Here is a 24,862-nt window from a genome sequence, read left to right on the forward strand (position 1 = left end):
CTTTCATGTTTCGAACCTGAAGAAATGCCTAGCTACCGAAGATCTCATTATCCCTTTAGACGAAATTAAGATTGACTAGAAACTAAATTTCATCGAAGAACCCGTCGAAATTATGGATCGTGAGGTCAAACGACTCAAACAAAGTAAGATACCAATCGTTAAGGTTCGGTGGAATGCTCGTAGAGGACCTGAATTCACTTGGGAACGAGAAGACCAAATGAAGCTGAAGCACCCACATTTGTTTTCCGATATCGCACGTTAACTATGTACTATTCTAAATTTCGGGACGAAATTTAATTTAACGGGTGTGTAATGTAACGACCCGGAATTTTCCGCTAATATATTGAAGATTAATGTTTACATAATTAAATGTTTCCAACATGTTAAGCAATCAAACTTGTCAAGATATATATATATATATTTGGAATGGATTTCATGCAAATGTTTGACCACCCAGTCTGTCTGACGATTAACGAACATCATAATTTGAAATAATTATATAATGATGTATATATGGATATATATATATACTTATGATTTGTTAAAATGATATTTAAGTATCTCATTATATATAATAATAATTGGTTATATACATAAAATGAGATTACTAACTTAAAGACTTCAAGACTATATACATATACATAACGATTAACGTTGTAATAACTTCTAAATTAAAATGTATGTATATGTATTGTATTAATATGTATTAATACACTTTTGAAAGACTTAATAATATATATCAATATATTTATACTCAATAAAGATAGCTATACTCATTTTCTCATTCAATTTTATCAAGAATCCTATTCGTATTCATACGGTATTTATACCCGTATAATACCCAGCTTCTATACGTATTTACTATGGGTATATACATACCAAATAATTGATCTTAGCAGCCCTTAATCAGTTGTGAGACATGTATAAACATGATGTAGACTTGTTGGAACCATGACTTGGAAACTAGTATGACTAAATGCATAAAATTACAAACCATGGAGCCATGTTGTTGTCCCCATTTTGATGCCAACATGTAGGATAAATGACCATCCATTTCATTCCAATTAACTACATCATTTTACCCTCTAAACACATACTCAAACACTCTCTCAAACCTCCATTCAATTCAGCAAGTATTGGTCTCATAATCCAAGTTATAATCATCATAACAAAGCTTGATCAAGAACACTTCAAGAATTTCAAGCAATCAAGGGTATCTTTGAACTCAAGATATTCTCCTTATTTCTCCAGCAACTTTACTCATTTGATTTGAGGTTCGTGAATTTGTCAAAAGGCCAAGTCTTATCACCATCTATTCGGAAATCATCACAAGTGAGTTATAGTCCCATTTTTACTATCTAAATTATTTTGGGATGAGAATACATGCAAATTTATAAATATTTTACAAAATAAGCACAAGTTCATGAAACTACATTCTACAATTGTTTGTTATACCGGATATCTGTACTTATTATTATTATTATGCTTGGTAACCTAATAATTAGTGAAAAACACTAATTGATGCGAATCCTAAAGGTAGATCTACGGGCACCAACCACCCCCATTTTTGAATAGTGGAAATGCTTTAGTACTTCGAAGGGTTCTTGTCATACATTTGAATAGTGGAATGTATGATGCCAGATATCTTAAGCGCTCTATGTTAAGGTCGTATACTAGGCGACTCATCGTATGAATGATTTTTGCAGTTGTAATGATCCTGCGCATTTAATTAAATGAAATCTTGTGGCTTATTAAATGGTATGATTATTTTATAGAAATTAAACCTATGACTCACCAACATTTTTGTTGACGTTTTAAGCATGTTTATTCTCAGGTTAATATTAAAAATGTTTTCGCTGTCGTATGCCAACCCAAGGTCAAGATTTAGAGTAGGCATAATTGTTTATATTGTTTAAACTTGCATTCGGAGTATCTGTTGTAATATATTTGATCATATTGTAATGGGTTGTGTAAAAACTTATTTATTTGAGGAGATTGTCTTTGATAGACAATCTAAATTATGTCATTAAGACCTTTATTCAATAATAAAGGTTATGGTTGTTTTTAAAAACGAATGCAAGATTTGAAAAATGTCTCATATAGAGGTCAAAACCTCGCAAAGAAACCAATTAATATGAAACGTTTATAATTAATATGAACGGGGCATTTCAAAAGGTGCTTAGTAGATTCAACATGAAAAAAGCTAAAGTGATTAGTTCCCCTCTTACTATGAACTTTAAGCTAACTGATAGAGATTTCCCTTCTTCAAAGGAGGATGTTGAGGAGATGGATAGAGTTCCATATGCTTCAGCGGTTGGTAGCTTGATGTATGCTATGGTGTGTACTAGGCCTGATATAGCTCATGCGGTAGGTGTTGTTAGTCGGTTTATGTCAAATCCGGGTAAGAAGCATTGGGAAGCAGTTAAATGGATTCTGAGATACTTAAGAGGTACTTCTAAGTTGGGTATCACATTTGGAAATGGGGAGCCGATGCTTGTTGGTTATACAGACTCAGATATGGCAGGAAACAAAGATAACATGAAGTCCACTTCTGGATATTTGATGACCTTCGCAGGGGGAGCAGTTTCATGGCAATCAAGGTCGCAAAAGTATGTTGCCTTATCTACAACCGAGGCTGAGTATATGGTAGCAACAGAAGCATGCAAAGAACGTTTGTGGATGAAAAGGTTTTTACAAGACCTTGGGTTTAAGCAATCAAGATATGTGGTTCTTTGTGACAATGAAAGTGCGATTCACTTGGCTAGAAATTCTATGTACCATAAGCGGACAAAACATATTGATGTGCAGTATCATTGGATTAGAGAGTGTCTTGAAGATGGTTTGTTTGAACTTGATAAAGTTCATACTGATGATAATGGTTTCGATATGTGTACAAAAGCTTTGGCAAGTGAGAAGTTCAAGGTTTGTTGCTCGATCGCCGGAATGGCCATCTCTTCCTCATAATCGAAAAGGGGGAGATTTGTTGGGTTTTAGTTTGGGTTTCGAATTATGAGGAAGGCCCAATGCCCAACAAATAGGCCCATACAAGGTTTCCCTGGCCTTGTATCTTTAGGGCATCATTTATAAGGATTTTGTGCAGCCATTTGACACACAAGAGAGAGGAGAGATCAAGAAAAAAAGAGTGAAACCCAATTCCCGTATTTGAAGACTGCAGCTCACAAATAGGACGATCTCCGGAGATCCGACCTTTGAATATTCACCATTTTTGGACAGCGTGTTCCTGACATCTGGGCCAAGCTTTTCAACCGTTGAATTCATTTAAAAAAGTTTGTAGCTCGATTTACAGTAGGTTGAACGGCAGCAGTTTTTTTGGGTGAGAAAGTTCCTCTTTTGTCTTTAAGTTGTTCCATTTACTTGTTGATTGTAATAGTTCAAGAGTATGATGATTTTGTATACCTCTAGTTGATCTAGAGAAGACCTATTGTATTGCTCTCTTGTTGGTGATAGTAAAATTTAAGTGGCCTACGGGTCCCGTGATTTTTACTCTCGATTTTGAGAGGTTTTTCACGTAAAAAGCTCGTGTCTTTTGTGTGTGCTTAATTATTCCTTTATTTGCTGATTTGAGACTGATTTGGGTTGGATTTGATATATACGGGTTGGGAAATATTTGTCTAACTATTTCCGCTTTGTCAAATTACCCGTTGCGACTTATTTTCCCATCAAATGGTATTCCCATGGTTCCATGTGAAATATTTAACAAACAAACAAATAAAGAGTCAAAAAGTCAAACTAAAACAACTCATTGACAGGGGATTATATAGTCGGGTCATCTTTGGTCGTCTCCTTGACAAATTGATCATTGATCATCAATATATATACAAAAATTGTCAAATAATAATAAGGCAAAAAAAGTTACATATGCACAAAATTTACACAGTTAAAGATGACAGTTAAAGATGTATATGATGTATAAAAATATGTGATGAAGAAAATCAATCAGATTCCTTAGTCCTTAGAAAAATAATAATAAATAAATATTTTTTTTCCAAGAATATAACTTTTTCTATAAAGATCTTGTGACGCATTGAAATAATTTTAAGTGACGAATCTTAGCTCCTTCAAAATGGAAAACATGAGGTGGAATAGCTCATCCATATGTTTAGAACAAACAAAACAAAGTCACCTTCAAACATTTGTTCCAAGCACCAAATATAGATAATTCATTGGAGTCATTTTCAATGCATGTGTTTGCAACGAACCCCAATTTTCAATTAAATATTTAACGACCATTAACTGAATTCATAGCTTGTCATATAAGAATTTGATCCATAAATATTTTAAAACCTATTATTTTAATATGTGATACATATTACGTGATAACGTGCTCTGGTTTTGACTTTTTCAGAGTATTTTTCAGAAAAACGCATCGCTTAGTAAAACCGGGAAATGTCATTTAAGTTTTGTTTTGTTTGAGTTTGTTGCTTTATGTTGTATTTTAGTTTCATTCATAATCATAATCACAAATAGACTGTTTACTTTTATTTTATAATAAATGTTCTTTTCATATAACTTTGTTTTGAAGGAATCTCTCATTCTATGTCTCCTATAGAGTGACCATTTTCCAAATTAAATGACAAAAAACAACAATTTCAATTACTAAGTTAGAACTATACAAAAAGAGATTTTTAAGTGTGAATAATAAACATGCCCTTTCAATTACTAAGTTAAGAACTATACAAAAAGAGATTTTGACTTAATCACGTATTTCGTCCCTAAAGTTTAACTTCTTTTTCATCCTTGTCCCTAATGTTTTTTTTTCTCACCCCAACCCTTAATGTTACAATTCAGTTTCAATTTGGTCCCCAGGTTAACGTCCGTTATATGCAATCCGTTAGTGCCTTATCAAGTGATTTTAAAACAAGGATAAATCAGTCTTTTGCTATTAAACCCTAGTATTGCCGCTAATATTGCACACAAACACGTCTGTTGGTTATTAAGTCTTTGAGAATTCAGTTTCTTCTCGGTTCTTCACGTAAAACTTATCAAACAAACCTCAACCTCTTCAATCCAATATGGATCCACCAATATTGGATGTTCCGTTGTACAACATACGTACCGAGTATAGAAACATGGATACAACTACTCTGAATCAATTATATTGTAAGGATTCATCCATATTCTGATTAATTTATGCTACTGTTTTTATTTGACTGCAAATATGCACTAGTAATGTTACTGCAAATACTTTTACTACTAATACTCTTCTTTATAATTCGATTACAGCCCAATATCCAGAGTTGTGTACTACTCTTATTTGGCTATTTTGAAGTACTCTGTTTTGTTATTTTAATGATTGTAACAAGCATGTCAAATGCATACTCTTATTTTGGTATTTTGAAGTACTCTTATTTGGTATTTTAATGACTGTAATGAGCATGTCAAATACATACTCTAATTTGATTATTTTGAAGTTATTTTAAGTACTCTTATTTGGTTATTATGTTCCACTTATTGAACTGGTTGTTTGTGTGCCAAATATTCAGCATACAAATGGAGGTTACAGGTTGCTTTGTGTAATAAGCAGGTCTTATAATGGTTAATAAATTTTTTTTTTTTTTTTTTTTGGGTCAATATTGATTCTTTGTCCATAAAGTTGTTGAATAATGGCAACGAAAAACTGAAGTTCATAACTTGGTTAAAGATTGCTTTTTTTATTTTGGGTCAAAGAAGCAATTATAAACAGTTTGAACATTTGTGAACAATTGTATAAACAGTTTGAACATTTGTCACTGTACAAACATAAAGAATCAAATGAAGGAGATCTGCATAAACTTAAAACCGCATAAACAAATATGTACAATTGCAAATATGTACGGCCAAAAGCTTATCAAAATCTGGACTGCCAAAAGCTTACCAAAACAAAGTGATCAAACTTCAGGTACATAATACATTCACAAACTCAAGACAATGTGGACTGCCATAATAACATTTATTCACAAAGGCAAACTTTTTTTCAAGAATCAAACTAATCGATACTCATACTTTTCATTGATGAATCATAGTAATGGATCAGAGTACATTCACTAAAGGAACACAATACATTCAAAATTACAAACTGAATCTTGCATTTGAGTCTACTACTACTAAAATATTATCCAATACATAATAACTAAACACAACAATATTATTACAAACTGGAGGCGTCTTCTTTTTCGTTCCTCAATCTCGAGTTTCATTTCAAGCATTTTCTTCATCTCCAATTGTGCTTCTCGATCCATCATAGGTGGGTCATACCTTTGTACAAATTTGCAATTGGACCACTATACAAACATACAAACATTAGTGTTGAAATCACAATTCACAATTCATATTTACAAAAAAGGCAAAACGAATTTAAAACTAAAACAAAATTGGGCAGCAATATAATCTCCTTCCAGGGTTTTTTAAAGTCTTTGATGTGCGAAGAAAAGCTTGTCTACCACACAAACAATTAACCATTTTCGCAATTTTGAAAGTACGGTTTTAGAAGGACGATTGAGACAGCAGCGAATTAGGGTTTGTAAAGGGGATTATACGAACTAGCAGTTGGGATTTCATTTATGGACGTATATGTTGTATATAAATATATATAATATAATAGATATATAATATATATTATATTATATTATATTACACAAACACGCAAAAGTACAATATTACCCTCAGGTGGAAATCACGTGATAAGGAGTAAACGGCGCTGATATAACGGTAGTAAGAAGTAGGGAAGAATTTAAAACGTTATCCAAACATTAAGGATAAATATGGGAAAATAAAACTTTAGGGACAAGGACGAAAAAAGGTATAAACTTTAAGGACCAATTTCGTATTTAAGTCAGAGATTTTTAAGTGTGAATAATAAACATGCCCTAATTTACATATTAACGGATAGACAAAAGTTATGAATAGTACCAGGAGCATTTTCGACTTTTCATCTTTTTTTTTTTTTAATTTTAACTAAATTTCATTTTACCAACAAAGGCTCCCCACACTTTTTTGAAAAATTCAAATCGACCCTCAAAACAGGGGGGTAAAGTGTCAAATAACCATTTTCATAAAAAATCTTAATTAAACTCCACCCAAATATTCAACGGGTCATATCTTCTCGCTCGCAATGAGTTAAATTTTTCCGACACCATCGTTAAACTCGAAATAATTTTAGGAACACAATGTCACTAGCTATACGCAAAACGGACGCTTTTTAAAAAACGTTAAATATTTGGGGTACTTTTCATACACGTTGATTTTGCGTTAAATTTTTAAAAGTCGACAATTCCATAGCGAAACGCGGAGATGCACATATATTGTTAATTTAAAATAACATTTAAATCTCTCACGGGTTATACCTTTTAGTTCGACTCGAGTTTTGCTTCAACGACATCATCGTTAGCCACAAAATAATTTTGCTAAACGCAATAAAATACATTAAAAATCGAACCCCCGGCGCGAAGCGAGGGTTCAATAACTAGGTAATCACATTTGCAAATATCCTTTTCACTTTCTAAATAAATCACACTTATTTATATTTATTATTTATTGTCTTCCACATTAGTATTAGTATATTATATATTTACATTTTACTTCAACTTCAAACCTTCTCCCAAAAACCATCTCAATAGTAAGTCCTCTTAGGACATTCAAAGTCCAAAGGGCGCTTACTAATTAAAAGGTGTTGAATTGGCCCAAAATTGCTGTAAGTGAAGAGTACCACGAAAACTAGATCCCCGATAACGAGTTGCAACATTTTGGTAATTTGGTTACCATACAGATTTTTTTTTGTACATTTGTGAAGTAAAAAAGGTTGAGTACAAACCGAAATTACACATAACTGTTACATGATTTGTTCTGTTAATCAACATTTATTCACACTAACTTAAACACTCAATCATAATGATTTATACCACCCTAATCCCACATCAAAATGATTCTAACCAAGGAGGTTTAGTTCATTTTTTTTCATAATTATAATTACCTCCATATTTATCTTGATCTAACCCCATGATGAATGATAAACTGTTAGTTCCGAAATATCACATAGAGTCCAAGTTGAATGGTTGCTCCTGATTATGCTGCTGCAGAGATTCATAAGTTCTAATAGAAGAAGCTGCGTGTAAACTCGGACTTGCATCATTGTTGAAATGTGAAATATTCCCCTGTGACATTAATTGAATATCAAAGTTTGCAGCTTCTCTTTGTTGGTAGGTTCTAAGTAGCAGTTCTTTAAGAATCAACGCATTCATTGGAAGATTTGGATTCAGTAAGTTTGCCGACGGCCATGACAGAGAGGGCAGACCGCTTGCTAAACTCATATTCAGATTCATGTTTGTGTTAAGATTTGTGTTGTCCATGGCATAATTATGAAATGAAAGGTTACTACTTGAGTTTGCTATTGAGTTTAACATTGGTAGTTCGTAATCTTCATAATCATTCATCATCACGTTAGTGTCACCAGGCGAATCCATCGACTGAGGAGATGATACTGAGGCCATTGGCTTTTTAGCTGCGGAACTTTTTTGAAAGATTCGGCAAACAACCCATTCCTCCTGTAAAAGGCGGTGAAATATGATCAAATGGCTTAGTATTTTAATAGGACAAGATGCAAATATATTTACGATTTTTCTAATGACAGCCCACGACAGCCCTTAGGGCTGTCATTAAGGTGCTAAAAAGACATGTACATTTTTTTTTTTTTTTTTTTTTTAATAACCATGATGTAAAAGTGAACATTAACCACTTTGTACAACGCATTAATGCACCTTAACAACAGTCATAAGGGCCGTTGTTAGAAATATCCATTTATTTAACATATGTATGCCAATTTCATATGTTTAGAACAGAGTTATAGATATATGAACCTTTTTATTTTTGGAATGTGTTACGGTGAAGTGTCTTTAACATGTTAATGTTTAAAGCGATAGATGCAAATGATTGGTATCCACTTTATATAACAGCAAAAATTGAGATACGTATACCCTTTTGGTCATGTAAATAGTTAAATACAGTTATACATTTGATTTATACATACCTTGTTAGGTTTAAAAGTATGTGTAGTTTCAAGTCTATATTCATGCATGACCCAGTTGGTTTTTTCACCTTTTGGGGCTCTACCCCTGTAAAAAACCAGAGTTTTCTTCATCCCGACCAACACGTCCCCACGAAATATTTCTTTGTCCTTTCCTGTTGTCTTCCAATATCCGGCCACAGTTGCACGGTTAGTACGTAGTCCTGTTGGGTATTTTCGATCCCTCAAGCTGAAGAAATACCATTCCTTTTCTCCCATAGAAGCTTTGGCTGCATATAAATCTAAGATTTCAGTCCTTTTATAACATCATTTTTGGTTGGCAATTCACATGTGTGTAATAGTATAGTCTTTGGTTTATATAAACTTTTCTGAACAACTTCAAACTACCTCCTAGCATATATTACTAACTTCCACTCGAACAACTAAAATTCTACTCCGTACCTTTTAGTTTTTACCAATACAACCAAAAAACATAGTTAACCGCAGTAGCTAGCGACACCATAAATAGATACATTCAAATTAAAAGGCCAAAAAGGTTAACAATGTATGGAAACAAAAAATCAAAGCTAAACTAGTACATGCACCAAATAGTTCTAACTTCATCGTGGTTGTTTGATGGCATCATATATATATCGAACAAACTCATGTAGTACTTCGTATATTTTAACCAACTAGAACCAAATGCTAAGTACTATCGAGTAGTAACACCTAAAATGGATAAAGATTTCCATGTTCAGGCTGTGTGGAAAGGGTATATTTTTACTCGGATGTACGTGGTCAAAACGAGATCTTATGCCTACAAATCACATAATTTAGTACGCAGAAAAAAAGTAGAAGGTTTTTCCTCTTCGGGCTACCCAGGTAGGGCGAGTAATCCGACCCCATACTCTGATGTACGCAGCCCAGCACGATTACTCCCTGCCCCGTTTCCAACTCATCCCTGACCACCACTAAATATTCGTCTTAGACATGATTAGAACCTGAGACCTCTTGCAAAGAATTCATGGCCCCAACTACTGGACTAAAAGGTTTTTCCCTTTGAATACACGGAGGAAAGAAAAACGTCATACCTGGGAGGTCCCACGGCTCACATTTATTAAGATCAACATCAGCAACTGCTTTTGAAGTGAAAGTTGAATCAGAGACCTTTTGACAGAGATAATAAGTAATGAGTTCTTCGTCAGTTGGATGAAACCTGAATCCAGGAGGAAGAAGACTTTCTTCCATCCTTAATTAAAGTTCTAATTGTCTGCCTGCAAGTAGTATATGTATATTTAGTGGTTGGATTAGAGAAGATTATATGAGTAGATTTTGTAGAGCATCCCACTTGTGATTTTGTACACAAAAATACCTCAAAGCCTTCATCAAGAAGCAGCCACCTAGCTCTTTATTAGTCTTCATTCAGTTTGATTATAACAGCTAACTCTTTGACAAAGATGGTTTGGTAAATAGTGGATAATATTTGCCATTTTGTCTTTTTCTTTCATATGGTGCTTTCACTTAAATGCCCTTCCTATTTACATTAGATTATGTATAGTTCTTCCAAAAAAAACATATGTTTCCGCAGGGATATGCAAGCCCTGTGTTGACTTTGTTAACCCATCCGGTCGCACCCCGTATGCCACTGGAGCCTAGCGAAACACCTTCACCCATAAATCACCACAATATGCCAGCACCCAGATTCGAGCCTGCGTAGTCGTCATTCTTCCAACACTTACATATGTGGGACCAAGGGATCACAAGGGCCGGGTACCGTTGAAGCAATGCTTCGTTGGTAGATTATGTCTAGTTGTCTTTTTAGTAATGAAACTAGTGGAATATAATTATAGTTAAATCGATATCATTAGCCGGCCCCAATTGTAACGAGGACCCTCTCGCGTTCTGTCTAAAGGGACTTGTAATGAGGACCCTCTCGTTTTCTACCATTAGAATACTAACCAATTCAGTAAGTCTAAATCCAGCGTTACAAACTAGTTGGTTTTGGGTAAATCGAATTCTCACATGTAAGTTTTTCTAACATACTAATCAGTTTACGGCTTTCAACAAAATGAAAAGATTTTCGATGACACGCATTACTTGTTATCAATTATTTGTTCTCCTGCAACAGAAAATTTCTCATGAGATAACTGAAAGCACACCTATCATCATCATTACACTACAAGAAAAATGGGTTTTAGTGACGAGGGCTTTTTGGTCACTAATCATACAAAAATGGTCGCTAAGTTAATTTAGTGACCAAAATTATTTGGTCACTCTTCGTCACTATAGGTCCGTCACAAAATTTAATTAGAGACCAAAATCTCAAATTGGTCACTATAGTGACTAATATATCATGGTCACTTTTTATGGTCACTATTATTAGTGACTAAAATATGGTCACTCACCTAGGCCGTTTGTGACCAAAAAGTGGTCACTTATATTGACGGTTTGTGACCAAAAAATGGTCACTCACATTGAACATTTATGACCAAAAATTGGTCACACACATTGAACGTTTGTGACTAAAAAGTGGTCGCTAATTTTGATCTTTATGACTAAAAAGTGGTCATTCATATTGACCGTTTGTGACCAAAAAGTGGTCACTCACGTTGAACGTTTGTGACCAAAAAATGGTCACTCATTTTTGACCATTTGTGACTAAAACATGGTCCCTGATTTTAATCACTTGACTAAATAATGGTCACTCATATCACTATTTGTGATCAAATATACTTATAAATAATGGTCACTCATCACTATTTGATTCATCATTTTCTACAGCCTGGTAACAAATATATATAACAAATCATTTAAACATAAAAACCCAAACTAATAAGTATTCATATAACCAAGTTTATCAACTAATACAACTAGTTGTAGAACCAAGCATGTACTTGCTAATCCCTCATCGAATAGTTTTTCAACTTCAATTACAAAATCACAAAACCATCGACAATAATAAAGAAGAAAGATATAAGACTACGCTGCACTAGATCTCTTCTTGGCCAAGCTTTTACTACGCTTCTCCCACTGATGTTTAGTACCCTGCAGACAATATTAAAAAGCTGATAAAAACAGGGGTTTGATTCATCATAAAACTACACAGCATACATCAAAAATAATACAATCAAGAAGTAGACTATGCAATCATATTGACTATGACTAATATTTACTATTAAGCACCAACAACACCTTGAATTGAGCTTCAATGATTATGCAATCTGATGTTATATGATAAGCACCTGGAATTATATGATGGGGTTTTGGTACCTAATGGTCAATGCCCTTATAAAGCATAAAGCATACCTGATGTTCTTTAAACAAAATTTTCACTACACCCACTATAAGGTGAATTTCAAGAACTAGTGTAAGCCAAGCTTCCTAAGCTCTAAATAATTACGCCATACAAGCCATTTCTACACATAATTCAAAGTAAAAATGCAAATTTTTAAGATTTATTTGAACTTACAGTATCTTGAGGTTGCAATTTAGTTAACCGGACTAACTCCTCTCTCATAAATTTCATTTCCTCCTTCATGTACTTTTGCTCCTCGAGAAATTGAGATTGCTCTTGTTGAAACCCCCAAACTAATCCCTCTAAAGATGTTGACCGTTCCTCCAAAGCTGTTGATCTTTTCTTTTCAGACTCTACCTCCATTCTTAAATTCTCTATAGCCAAAACCTGTTTTGTAGAAGTTGAACGCCCTTTTATGTATCCAGGAATACGTTTTAGATTTTTCAAGCATATCTCTGCTGCAGTACATGAAGAATTAGCTTCCTCAATATGCAATTGTTTCTGCATAGCATATCAGCTTGTTATTATAACAAATTAATTAATTAAAATACAAACTTAGTTCTAATTATGCTCTAGTAAAAATTACCAAAGTGTTTTCTGCCTCTTCATTTATCATCTTTTGTTTCTTTTTTGAAAAGTGAGCAATTTTGTATCTATCAATTGCTGAAACTTCATGTCCTTCTCTCCTTTTCTGTTTCATATGAACATCTTAAAAGAGGACAAAACAATGAAAAATGCAATTTATACGGTTTACAAAAGCTACTCACCATATCAACTATCCTTGCAATTGAAACCGTGCCAATAGCCGGTGGAACTTTATTAAATGCTCTGTTTTTCTTGTTTTTGGCACTCACCTTCTGCAAAAACATACATATAATTGTAGTCTGAATTCATTATATCTAGTCATGAATCTTCTATAAACAACATACGAGATCTTGCTAGTAAAAAAGAATGAGCATTCATAGTTTGATATAAAAGTAAGTTGTCGTTCAAACCTGAAAATCCTCACTTGCAAACCTCTCACAAAGAAGTACCCAATCCTGAACTTTAATACCCTTTGGGGGATGAGTAAGTGCATCGTCTTTTGTTGGAAATGTATCATAATAACAATGAAGCCTCCACTGTTTATTCTTATGTTGGTTTCCTAGTTGTGTCTGCATAACGCGTTCCATAGTCGAACAATTTGGATCATAACTTGAATTTTCCTAAAAAAAAAATTGTTATTATTATTACTATTACATGAGTAATTAAAGATGTAAACTGCAGTATAATAAAAACTTACCATAACTTTGTTTATGATATCCGTCTTCAATAAAGGTGGTTGATTTTTCCAAGTGGTTCCATCAAACTTTGCATGCTCTCGCATTAAACATCCGCCCTTGGTGATAAAAAATTGGCTATCATCACCAACTATTCGTCTTGAAAATTCATCAAATTCAAATACTAATTTTCTCTCTTTCATGCGCCTCTTTCTTTTTTGTCTCAAAACCCTAGACTCTTTCCGGGTAAAAGATGTTTCTGAATAGATTCATTAAAGAAAAACACAACAACAGACTAACAAATCAGACTTTAATTAATTTAACACATGAAACAAACTTTATTTAAATTAACTACATACCATATGAAGTTGAACTAATATTCTCATCTTGTTGAGGATCCATTGTGTCGGTCTCAGAATCAGAATCAAAATCAACTTCCTGCTCTTGTTCATCATTTTCGTCCATTGTCACATTAGAATATGCTCTTCTCACATGTCTTGGAGAAAAAGAATGCATTGTATCTTGTGTATACAACTCATCATCTTGGAACCGGATATTGTTATTTCTTGGAAAGTCACCGGTACTACTTGACTTTTGAAGACCAGACCTTTTCATGACCCCTATACCACGTCCAACCATCTTGATAACATGTAACACAATTTTCAAATAATCAGCTAAATTAATATAAAGTACAAAAACACTGATGAAAAACAATTAATATTTCCTTGTTGAGATGTTGGCAAGTATATGAGAATATACCGTGTTTAAGATGTTAGTATTCTCCATAGGATGTGTATTCTCCATAGAATGACCAGAGATCTATAAAAGAAAAATATATTGAGGATCTTTAGGTTAAACAAAGAAGATGTAATAATATTTCCATACCCGCTGTTTTTGGTTGTTTTTTGGATAACTTAGATTCTCCTTCACCGGATGTCTTGTTTGATCCATAAAGCTGAAGTAGATTACACTAAAGCAAGATTTACCTAACGATCTGCGCATAAAAATAGGTTAGACAAATTAAGGAAATAACCAATTTTGAATTAATAAAGTTTTCAGTAATAATCTGCACACATAAATAGGCTAACAGTTTAAGAAAAAAACCTATTTTATATTAACCAAGCTTTCAGTAATAATATGCAGACACATTAAATGTAACTGAAAATAATTCAAAACCTATTTTAAATTAAGTCTAACTGAATATCAAATTAAAGCCTATTCTGAATCAGTACAATCATCTTGAGACGGCTCCTCTTTGAATTAAGTCTAACTGAATATTAATTTAAAGCCTATTCCGAATCAGTACAATCATCTTCATCTTCAGAAAACTCCTCTTCTTGAGAAGACTCTAAATCTGAAGAGTCAATAAATCCTTCATCATCGAGGCTTTGACAATCACCACCAATGGTTGATAAATCTGGAATTTCGAGTGGGACAGTAACTCCACCTCTTGTTAGGGGTGCCTTATCCATATTTAAATCAATACCCGAATTTAAAACAGGCTCTTGTTCTTGAAATACTTCTTCCAAAGGAATATCATATAGTGCACGAGGGATACTGCTTTGAACAACATGCCAGTTTCTTCCCAACTTTAAATCAGGCACATAAAAAACTTGTTTAGCTTGTGATGCAAGAATGTATGGTTGATCTCTATACCATTTTCGAGATGTATTGATGCTAGTTGCTCTAGACTCTTTGTCAACCTGCAGCCCATTTCGATCATCAATCTTAAACCAATCACATTTGAATACTAACACTCGTTTATTGTCACCCAAGTATTCCAACTCTAACACTTCTTGTAATATCCCATAGAAGTCAATAATGTTTGTTTTATGACAACCTTGCACTATTACTCTACTATTTTGAGTCTTCCTATTCTTTTCACGACTTTGGGTGTGAAACCTATACCCATTCACCATACATCCACTATATTGATTCACTGAATGTGATGGTCCATGTGACAATATCCGAATTTCTGGTGCAAATAATTGTTGACGAGTACTTCCCTAAAGTAAAAACCATAAATGAGTCAGATTAACAAACTTTAGAATTTCATATGACAAACTTTTAAATTCAATAAATATCAAAAACAGATCTTACTTGTTGAAGCCAAGAAGCAAATTGTTTATCATGACGTTCATTTACATCATTATAGTTTTCTTTCTCAAGTTCAACTTTGTGGTCACTATAAGAATTGGCATAAACCAATTTTAGTAAACAAATATATATCATATATAAAATATAAATAATGTAATTTAGTAAATAATATTATATGAAAGAATGTACGTACTTTATCAGTTTTTCCATTTCATGGCAATTATTAAGAATGTAAGTGTGGATCTTCTTAAGCTCATTTGCACTCATAGCACATATTTTACGACTACCTAGTGGACGCCCTTTGCATGAGAAAACAGAAATTTGACCTTGAATATCGATCCTTTCGTTGTTGCGTTCAGTCATGTTGAATGCACTCTCAACATCATTTAAATACATAGAGCAGAATGTTAGACATTCATTATCTAAGTATCTCTCAGCAATGCATCCTTCTGGGCGAGCATTGTTCTTAACATATCCCTTTAGAACACCTATTTTCCTGAAAGAAAGGATAAGTAATTAGAAACAGTTAAGATGTGTTTCAAAATTTAAAAACCAAAAACTAAAAGTACCTCTCAAAAGGGAACATCCAACGATATTGAGACGGGCCTGCCAACTTTGCTTCATATGGTAAATGAATCAATAGGTGAATCATAATGTCGAAGAAAGATTGGGGTAACAATCGCTCTAACTTACATAATATGACCACAATTTCTGCTTCTTGTTTCTCAAGAACATCTAAATACACATTTCGTGCACATAACTTCTGGATAAACTCGCTTAGTTCATACAACACGACTCGAACTTCTTTTGTCAAGCAACCCCTAATTGATAACGGCAACACTCGTTGGATGAAAACATAAAAGTCGTGGCTTTTCATGCGTGATAATTGGAATTCTTCCTTTTTAATGCATCTTGATATATTTGAAGCAAATCCATCCGGAAACTTGATTGACTTTAACAGATTTATAACTCTGTGTTTCTCATTTTTCGTGAAGTGGTAGCAAGCCATTGGCATTATGAATGAATTACCGTGTGGTTGTAAATGTAAACTCTTTTTAAGCCTATGGTCCTTCAAATCCTCGCGTGATTTAGATGTGTCTTTGGTCTTACCCTTAATGTTGAATAATGTAGCAGTAAAACTTTCTGTCACATTCTTAACAACATGCATTATGTCTATGTTGTGTCTCAATTTTAGGTCAGGCCAATATGGAAGCTTGAAAAATATGCTTTTCTTTTTCCATCCCCGTGTGTCATCACTATATTTACGTTTTCTCGTCTTATCAAAGCGATAAGGCTCACTAAAATCCATCGCCCCATCAATATCATTCAGAACTTCATGACCTGACTTAGGTATGACTGGCTCACCAAAATCCACCTCCCCATTAAAATTCTTTTTATCCTTCCGCCAATGGTGTGTGCATATCAAAAACTTTCGATGACCCATGTACACTACTTTTCTACTATGAGTCAAGTATTGAGATGAGGTCTCATTCATGCATATTGGGCAGGCTTTGTAGCCCTTAACACTCCAACCAGAGAGCATACCATATGCCGGAAAGTCATTGATAGTCCACAAAAGGACTGCACGTAATGAAAACTTCTCCATTCTATATGCATCATACGCATTGACACCAACCCAAAATTCATTTAGTTCATCAATCAAAGGTTGCAGGTAAACATCTATATTAATTCCAGGTGATTTGGGACCTGGAATCAACATAGACATTAACATGTAGGGTTCTTTCATACATTTCCATGGAGGCAGGTTATAAACGACAAGAAAAACAGGCCATATACTATATGAATTACTTAGGTTGCCAAATAGACTGAATCCATCGGTCGCCAACCCTAGACGTATATTGCGTGGATCTTCTGCAAATAAAGGATATACTCTATCAAGGTGTTTCCACGCCTCACTATCTGCAGGATGTCTAGCTATGTTATTATCATTCACTCTCTTCTCTTTATGCCACCTCATGTCACAAGCAAGTTCTTTATCTATGAACAACCTTTGAAGCCTCGGTTTAAGTGGAAAGTATCGGAGCACTTTTCGTGGTACCTTTGAATCACTTCCACTATAACGAGGCTCTTTACACTCAGAATTGGGACATACAGTATGATATTTATACTCATTTCGATATAAAATGCAATCATTAACACATGCATGTATTTTTTCTCCATGAAATCCCAACTCACGTCTATATTTTTTTGCTTCGTAGAAATTCTTTGGAATTAATGATGGAGTTGGCAAAACTTTTCTAAAGATATCAAGCAAGGCATCAAAGGATTTGATAGACCAACCACTCATTGTCTTTAAATGTAAAATAGCAACAATGAAGGAAAATTTTGAATAATTTTTACAACCTCTATAGAGTTCTTGACGTGACTCATCAAATAACTTACGAAGATTTTCTAAATCTTTTTCATCAGAGGATGAAGATCCATCACTATTCTTCCAGTTATTTCCCCACATACCGTTACCTATGTTTTCTAACATTTCATCAAGGTCGTTATCGCTATCATCAGTAGCCCTATCACCTTCCTCAAATGGTATATCATTATCGCTATCATCAGATACATCACAAGACTCACCATGATACACCCATGTATCATAACCATGAGTAATCCCTTTTTGCATTAAATGCGAAAAAACACTACTCCTATTATGATGGCGGAAATTATTGCAAATTTTGCAAGGGCATGGAATTTTAGATGACTTACTCTTTCCACGATATGCAAAATTAAGAAATTCATTGACACCAGATTCAAATCGTGGATCCTTTGTCCTATGAACTATATTCATCCAAGACTTGTCCATACTATCAGTTAAAACAAAATTTCCTGGAAAAATCCCTATGCAAACAATTAAACACAAGTATTTATTTAGTGATTAAAGTAGAAATTAATTGAAAATGTATCAAGTAGTCAAACAATCAGATAAACTAATACAAACTACAAAATTAATAGACAATATATCAAGTAGTCAAACAATCAGATAAATTAATACAAACTACAAAAACGCTAATGAAGAAGAACAGCTAAAAAATGATAATAACTTATTATATATATACATATATAAACGAAATTGATACAGAGACACCATAGAATATACCAGCTTCAACAGAGAATGGTTGAGTAAGCTTCCACAAGAGGCGACCGGGTGATTAAGTGGCGGAGAAAGCTTCAACAGCTGAAAAAGAGTCATAATACCTACTAGATCAGCTATTTATGATTACAATTGTTATGTAACATCAGAGATTTACTTTTGCCCTAATTGTAAAAATATTTGGGCAAAAGAAAAGAAGCGAATCAGAAATTACCAGAATCCGGCTATTTATGCCGTCGGAGATGATAAGCAATTCATTCCGTCGGAGTTGATAAGCGATTTATGCCGTCAGATCGATGTACGTCTTCGGAGATCGATTCACGAAGATGAAGTGTTTAGGTGAATCTAAAAGGGAAGGAAACGAGCAGTTGGTCAAACAAAATTTTATAATAAAGTTAGGGAGTGATAAGCTATAAACGACGGAGTAGTTATTAGTCAAACAAATTTATACTCCGTTAAATATTAAATTTTATCTCTGTAAATGTTAAATTAGTAAGTACTGTATGTAATAATATTGTTTCTTGGCAAAAAAAACTCAAACTATATGTTATGCATACGGAGTATATTTTTATTAAGTAGAGGTTGAGAAAAATAATTTGTTATACCTATTTTTTCAAATAAGTGACCATTGTTTGGTCTTTATATGTAAATTTTATGTGGTTACTAATGGTTACTAATGATATCTATTTTTTTTTTAAATAAGTGACCACTTTTTGGTCACTATATGTGAATTTTAGTGACAAGTATTTATTTGGTCACTAATATTATTTAGTGACCAATAGTTAATGACCACTTTTTTATGGTAACTAATATTGAATTATTAGTGACTAAAAAATAAGTGGTCACTAAAAATTGGTCACTAATGGCCATTTTTCTTGTAGTGTTAGGTGCTTCCAATATTACTCTTTGATCCATAACATTTGTATATTACTAGTAAAACGTACTCATTTTGAATAAATAAATTTTTATATATGTATAGCATTTCTAAATCTATTAAAATGAACAACCAAGTACACATTAATAACTATGTATCTTAACTATATATTCTGTACTCATGACTCATGTGTTTAATTCTTGCTAACTCAAAACAGTTGTTTAGAAGTGTTTGTTTTACGCTGTAGTTTGGTGGGTAGATTTGGTTGAAGGTGGTTGGGCAAAAAGATAAATTATTTTAAAAATTTAAGAATATTAATTAGAAGACTCATTCCTCGTATACTATTTTATTTATAATATTATAATTATATTTTATTTTTAAACTATATCAGTTTTAAAACTCGGAAACATTCATCCATTAATTGTGGTTATCATCTAAAGAAAATTCTAATTCATTGTTCACAAGTACACACTGTTAGGTGAGTCCCTAGATTTTAATACTTGATTTTAATGATGACAGTAGTGTTATTATAATATTACAAGTAGTAGACAAATTATTTAGTCTAAACTAGTTTGTTTTATAACTGCATCCTATAAATGGAACAAATAACTTGCTACAGGATCATATATCCTTTTCTTTGGCAAAAAAACTAAAACTTTTATAAACACGGAAGGCCTTTTCGAATAGAAAACGTCTTCAACAAGGATACAACGATAGAAACTCCGATGAGACTCGTACCTAGAAAGCAGCAAACTAACAAACTATCTATATGTCGGTTTTAAATTCTCAACTTAAATATAACTCTTATCAATATAAGATCAAAGTTATTAAATACAAAAAGTATAGTACTTTATCAGCTCTATTGCTGACTTTTAGATTAAGGTATACTTATTCTTTTTTCCTTTTTTTCCAGAATCAAGATAGCTTAGTCAATACAGTATGGTTTTGGTTGGAGCTATTCGGATCTTCGGATCGATGTTCTAGCGAATCGTTGAATTTCGGGAATTGATTTAGTTGAACCGGATTGCGTAAATCGTATTAGATCGATGCCTAGAGTCGTTATTCTACTTGGGTGGGTTTTGGATCTGTTGTGATGAGAGGAAACGTCCAGGGAACTTATTATATCATTAGCCACAAATGAAGATGTTAACCTCCTTATATGGTAAATGGGCCGACAGTCGATCGACTGGCCCGACAGTCAGTCGTCTGTCTCTTTTATATTTCTGTTGATACGAATTCGGGACTTTTATGCACCAATAGTTTTAAATGGTTTGGACTCTGCACTAGGCTCCAAATTGTAATGATCAGATACTGTAAAGACAACACTTGATCCCAGTTTAAATTCTCAACTTAAATATAACTTGATCCCGATTTTTCTTTATCCTATGATGTTGTTGGGAAAAAGAAAATCTGATGAGTCAAAAGCATGCTAGAATCTGGAAATTTAGAGTCTGAAGTTGCAGACTCTGGAATTTACCGAAGTCAACGGTTTGAGATTTCTTGATGCCTAAGCTAAAGAATATTCTGGAGATATGTTTAAAGTTTAAGAAGATTTATTTTGATTCAGTTTTATCTCCAGAAGATTGACTTTAGAGTTATTAGCATATTAGTTTGGTTTTTAAGTTTATCTTTTCCATATTTTTAGCTATGTAGTTTTGGAAACCAAATCTCCAGATTTGATGTTTAACTGTATAAATAGGGACTCGTGTTTTACTTTGAAGATGTACTTTTCACGATCAATATCATTAGTCTTCTATTCTATTATCGTGTTCTCTCAATCTCTGCACTAATAATTCATATCTATTGTTTAAGTGAGAGTCTGGTGTTCATAGTTCAATTACTGTGAACTAATAACTGGTATCAGAGCGGGTAAGGTGCAAATCCTATTACGGTAATCTTTACAAACGATCCATATTTTTATAAATATGTCTACCAGTACCATTCCTACCCCAGTTATGGCTGGAAAAGGTGTGCCGATATTCGATGGCACAGACTTTGCAACTTGGAAATTGAAAGTCATATGGTTTTTAGGATCTATTCATGAAGAAGCTGAGCATATTCTTACAATAGGACCCATTATTCCTGGCTCAATGATAGCTGCTGTTCCTGCCACAGATACTGTTGCTGCACAACCTGCCTATTTTCGTGAAACACCAAGAGAAAGGTGGACTGAAGCAGAAGCTATCAAGTTCAAACTGGATAGCAAAATAAGGAGTATTATTGGGAATGCTGTTACTGTTCCAATTCTCAGAAAGATCAGTCACGCCAAGACTGCTAAAACTATGTGGGATCTGTTGCTTAATGACTATGAAGGAGTCACTGTTTTTAAGACTCAGAAGAAGAAGAATCTGATTAGATGTTATGAAAATTTTGCTGCTGAGCCTAAAGAATCTTTAAGTGATCTTCATTCAAGATTTCAGGTTCTGATAAATGATCTTGAAAGTGTTGGTGTAGAGAAAACACAACAAGTGTTATGTCAAAAGTTCATTGAATTGTTACCTTCGAACTTTGAGTCTGTAATTACATCTATGGTAATTAGTGAGAAGATAGATAACTATGAGTTGAGTGAATTTTTTGGTATACTATCAAACTTTGAGGAAACACAACTGAAGAACAAGATCAATGCTAAGAAAACTGCTAAAGATCCAGAAGCTGCATTGGTGGCTACCACAAAGAAGAATAAGCAGTTATTCTCTAGTTATTTTAGCAAAGTTGAATCTGAGAGTGATGAAACTTCTGATGATGATAGTGAATCTGATGAAGATGAGGAGATCAAAGATCTGGAAGTCCAGATGGCTCTTTTGACTCAAAGGATTGAGCAGAAAAAGTTTGGTTATAAGAAGGGTAAAGGCAAGGGTACTTTTGATCCAAAGAAAGCTAAATGCTTTAAGTGTGGCAAGTTAGGACACATAGCTGCTGACTGCTAGTCTAAGGGTGAAGGAGGTGCTAACTCCAACAAGTCTGTTGATAAAGCAAGAAAGTACAAACTTAAGTACATGAAGTTAAAGAGTGAAGCAGAAAGATCTAAGAACAAAGAATAAGAGAAAGCTTTATACACAGAAGAATGGGAAGATGAATACTCATCATCTGATGAGGAGGAGGATAAGTGTCTAATGGCTATATGTAACATCCCGCATTTTTTCGTTAAATTTAATATTAACACCTTTATTTTTTAGATAATACCTTTTGTTATCTAAATTCGCGTCTTTCGTTAACTAACGTTCATAATATTCCCGTTATTTAATTATAACATCACTCGTTTACTCGAACGTTTTTAAAATATTCGTTGGTTAATTCCCGCACCCGCTTTGAAACTCGAGGGACCAAAGTTGCAAAGGGGCCTAACTAGTTGACTAGGTCAACTAGTCAAACCCCACCATCACCACTCATTCACTTCACCTCTCTTCTCCCTTTTTTTTTTCTCTCTATCTCAAGAGCACTCTTTTTCTCTCAATCCATTCAATCATCATCTAAATCTGATTGGAGAAGCAAACATCAAAACAAATTACATATTTGGAATCCTCTCTTCATCCTCTTCGATTTGGTACAAATTTCATAGCTTGGGGTTAGGTTTCTAAAAACACTAGATTTCTATAAATTCATTTTATATACTTGAAATGGTGTTAGTTAGTGTCTATGGCTCGTGTCTAGCATGAATATATGAATTACTTGCTCGATTTGTTGTCTTGAGTAACTAGTTTGAACATTTGAAATGGGTGTACTTAATCTTTGATTTTAGATGATTAAATGTTGTTTAAATGTTAAAGTTCATGTATTAAATGTGTTACTAGCATCATTAGCTTCATTTTGATGTGTAGGTTGATTTAGAAAAGCTTCATTTACAAAATGGTTGAATTCATGATTTTGATTAGGGTTTGATGAACTCTAAAACGAACTTTTGATGCTTTGAATGCCATGAAATGTTATTAGTTAGTGATTAGTTGTATTTTATGTTTCATTACCTTCAAAACGGCTTATCGTATGTGTAAATTGGATTCCCGAGTCAAGAAATACGTTTTATGAACTTGAAACTTCGATTTTGAACATTTAACGATCATTTATTGAGATTTTCATTGTTGTTAATGATGGAATTGATTCATGAAATGTGTTAAATTGTATTCCTCTTTAAATTACCTTTCCAACGATATAAGATACGTGTTTTGAATATTAACGAGTCAAAAGTTATGATCGTTTGAAGTTGAAATCGTCTAAGTGTAAACTGCCCCAGAATTGCTGAAACAGATGCAGATGCGGCGCATCTGCCTCAGATGCGGCACATCTGTGACGATCGCTCCAAATCCATATGGACGAACACATCATTCATTGATTTCATTGCGAAGTATTTGACCTCTATATGATACATTTTGTAAACATTGCATTCTTTTCAAAAGGTACACAATAAATGAATATCAATTTCTAAGGTTTTCAACGTTTGATGATTTCTACATATAGACAATCACCATAAATAATAGTTTACCATAATACATCCGTTGACAATGAAGTCAAAATAAGATACATGGTGATGATTTTGTAAATGCAAAGTTTTCTTGAATAAAGCATGTATGACTCCATGCACATAGCTTGTATCACTACAAGCAAACAGCGGAAGACTTCTAGAAACCTGAGAATAAACATGCTTAAAAGTGTCAACACAAAGGTTGGTGAGTTCATAGTTTTAATGTTACGCATAATCTGTATATAAAGGTGGATCACAAGATTTCAGTTGTTCAATCCAGAAACGTTTATCAAAATATTCTACGAAATTGAGCACCCTGGTAACTAAACTTAACGTATATATATATTTTATACCCTTTATATAATCATCTTAATAATACACGCAAACCAACGTGTACGCTTCTCAAATAGCATACGTCCGTTAAAAGGTTAGTGCTCTAGCTCGGACGGGGATATCAAGCCCTATGGATCCATATACTACTACTCGCGCCCACCAGTTTTTATAACTGGCAGTTAACAGTTACCAAAGCTAAGGGATTTTCGGTTCAAACTCAGTGTAGAATTTAGTATGTACTTGTATCCATTGCGTTTTAAATAAAGTGCATGTATTCTCAGCCCAAAAATATATATTGCAAAAGCAATTAAAAAGGGATCAATGAAACTCACCTTAGCAGCATATAAAGTCGTTCACCAAAATGTGATCGAAACTCGGATTACCAAATAACCGTAGATCTCAACCTAGAGAACATATGTTGGTCAATAAATGTCTATCAAGCTA

The 24,862-nt window shown here is 33.6% G+C and overlaps 2 protein-coding genes across 2 annotated transcripts; both read right to left on the reverse strand.

The window, feature by feature from the left end:
- Positions 1-7,754: 7,754 nt before the first annotated feature.
- LOC139844944 (NAC domain-containing protein 100) lies at positions 7,755-10,346 on the reverse strand. Its single transcript, XM_071835163.1, has 3 exons — positions 10,090-10,346; positions 9,023-9,288; positions 7,755-8,540 (listed from the first exon to the last, which is right to left on the reverse strand). Exons 1-3 carry the CDS (start codon positions 10,244-10,246, stop codon positions 8,028-8,030), a joined length of 936 nt encoding a protein of 311 aa, XP_071691264.1. The 5' UTR covers positions 10,247-10,346; the 3' UTR covers positions 7,755-8,027.
- Positions 10,347-14,841: 4,495 nt separating this feature from the next.
- LOC139842543 (uncharacterized) lies at positions 14,842-18,467 on the reverse strand. Its single transcript, XM_071832670.1, has 4 exons — positions 16,219-18,467; positions 15,843-16,145; positions 15,653-15,737; positions 14,842-15,558 (listed from the first exon to the last, which is right to left on the reverse strand). The coding sequence occupies exons 1-4, from the start codon at positions 18,465-18,467 to the stop codon at positions 14,842-14,844; spliced, it is 3,354 nt and encodes a 1,117-aa protein (XP_071688771.1).
- Positions 18,468-24,862: the final 6,395 nt, after the last annotated feature.

The sequence above is a fragment of the Rutidosis leptorrhynchoides genome, chromosome 4 (genome assembly GCF_046630445.1).
Source record: "Rutidosis leptorrhynchoides isolate AG116_Rl617_1_P2 chromosome 4, CSIRO_AGI_Rlap_v1, whole genome shotgun sequence".
Taxonomy (NCBI): Eukaryota; Viridiplantae; Streptophyta; class Magnoliopsida; order Asterales; family Asteraceae; genus Rutidosis; species Rutidosis leptorrhynchoides.